Below are 1,595 nucleotides of genomic sequence, written 5' to 3'. Positions count from 1 at the left end.
GGGGGGGGCAGAATATCATACAAGGGCACCAGTGTAACAAACACAACTTGTCCCCGAATTACTCACATTAATTAGTCAATTTATTTATGATATTATTAACTCCCCTCTTTACTCCCATCAATTTACACAATTTATTCAAATTTCCTTAGGTACACAATGGCGGGTGGTCGTGGCAAAAATTAGGATAATTAACTCACTTGTGAACAAAAAGTTAGTGTAGTGAAAATCTGCTCATCATAATCCTTAAATACCATCCTATTGCAATAAATTTGATATCAGAATGAATAGTTCCTTTTGATATATGTAAATTATTTGTCTACTTAAAATTAATATGAAAATTGAATGTTGGTTACTTATTTAAACGTTCCCTCTTCACTCACATTAATTTACAGTAATGTGTTTATAATTTCTGTGCTCTGTATACTCACAATATTTTTCATAATTTGTTCTTACTATTTTTCTGTTCCCAGGGTGGACATCTCCAAGATGGCTGTGGAGAACAAGGCTCTGAATCTGGGTCAAGGTTTCCCTGACTTCATGGCTCCGGCAGACATTGTCAACTGTTTGAAGGAAGTGGTCAGCAGCTCTGATCTCATGACTCACCAGTATGCCCGCAGTTTTGTAAGTGGAATATGCTGAGGGAGAATGTTGAAATAGTTATACAATTTGGTTTACTGGTAAAGGTAAAGTTTGAGGGGAGGTGTTTTAAATGATGACCCATCTTATGTTTTTGAGTGGGTTGGGAGGCAATGTTTGAGGGGAAATGTTGAATAAGTATTAAGATTTGTTTATTTTTGCTTGGAGGAGTTAATGAAATTCTATGTTGTTTGAGGGAGAATGTTGAAATAAGATTTGGTTTGCTTTTGTTTTGTTTTTTCTCCTTCTCTCACATATTCAGTGTTCTCTCCCTCCCCAACTACTAACTTGTTTCAAGCCATCATATAAAGCTATAAAAATATGCAAATGCACTTATTCCTTCTACGTCTGAACATTGCCTGTAGTACGAAAATGTTACCAAGTGTGTTTTGTGATTGATTGTTTTTCCATCGTGATCTATATGTAAATATCATGGTGTGTGAATAAGTGATTGGGTGGTTTGAGGGTAGGTCCTAGTTCTTTACATTCCCTCTTTTGTTTCTTTCTGTCTGTCTGTCCTAGCACTAAATGGCCATTATTGTGTCGGATGCGCTTCTCTGTTGTTTCTGTCTGTCTTACTTTTTCCTAGCACAAAATGGTCATTCTTGTGTCTATGTGCTTTTCTTTACTCAAACAAAAACAAAGAGCAAAAACAAATATGTGTGAACATTATATCTCATGTGTTTGTTTATTTGTGTGCATATGTTGCAGGGTTTACCACGCCTGGTGAATGCCCTCGCCAAGATCTACGAGCCACACCTCGGCCGTCCAGTAGACCCTATGACAGAAGTTCTGGTGACCGTCGGGGCCTACGGCTCCCTCTACTGCGTCATACAGGGGCTCGTCAACCCGGGAGACGAAGTGAGTGGGATCCACGCAATGGGTTATTCTTACAATCTTTGTTTTTCAGTGGACGTCTGGTTTGTTTTGAATTTTTTTGTTTTTTGGTTTTTTTTTGT

General features: G+C 37.9%; 1 protein-coding gene across 1 annotated transcript in view; it reads left to right on the top strand.

Annotated features, from left to right (window-relative positions):
- Positions 1–1,595, top strand: part of LOC101857372 (kynurenine--oxoglutarate transaminase 3) — a gene marked incomplete in the record, with an annotated part of 32,775 nt that overhangs the window by 20,255 nt on the left and 10,925 nt on the right. Inside the window, 2 exon segments of the mRNA XM_035968560.1 lie at positions 471–621; positions 1,348–1,497. Coding sequence (XP_035824453.1) covers positions 471–621; positions 1,348–1,497 — 301 coding nt within the window.

Source organism: Aplysia californica, unplaced genomic scaffold (assembly GCF_000002075.1).
Source record: "Aplysia californica isolate F4 #8 unplaced genomic scaffold, AplCal3.0 scaffold00001, whole genome shotgun sequence".
Taxonomy (NCBI): domain Eukaryota; kingdom Metazoa; phylum Mollusca; class Gastropoda; order Aplysiida; family Aplysiidae; genus Aplysia; species Aplysia californica.
Note: the sequence above shows the minus strand (reverse complement) of the source record. Positions and strands in the feature narration are given on the sequence as shown.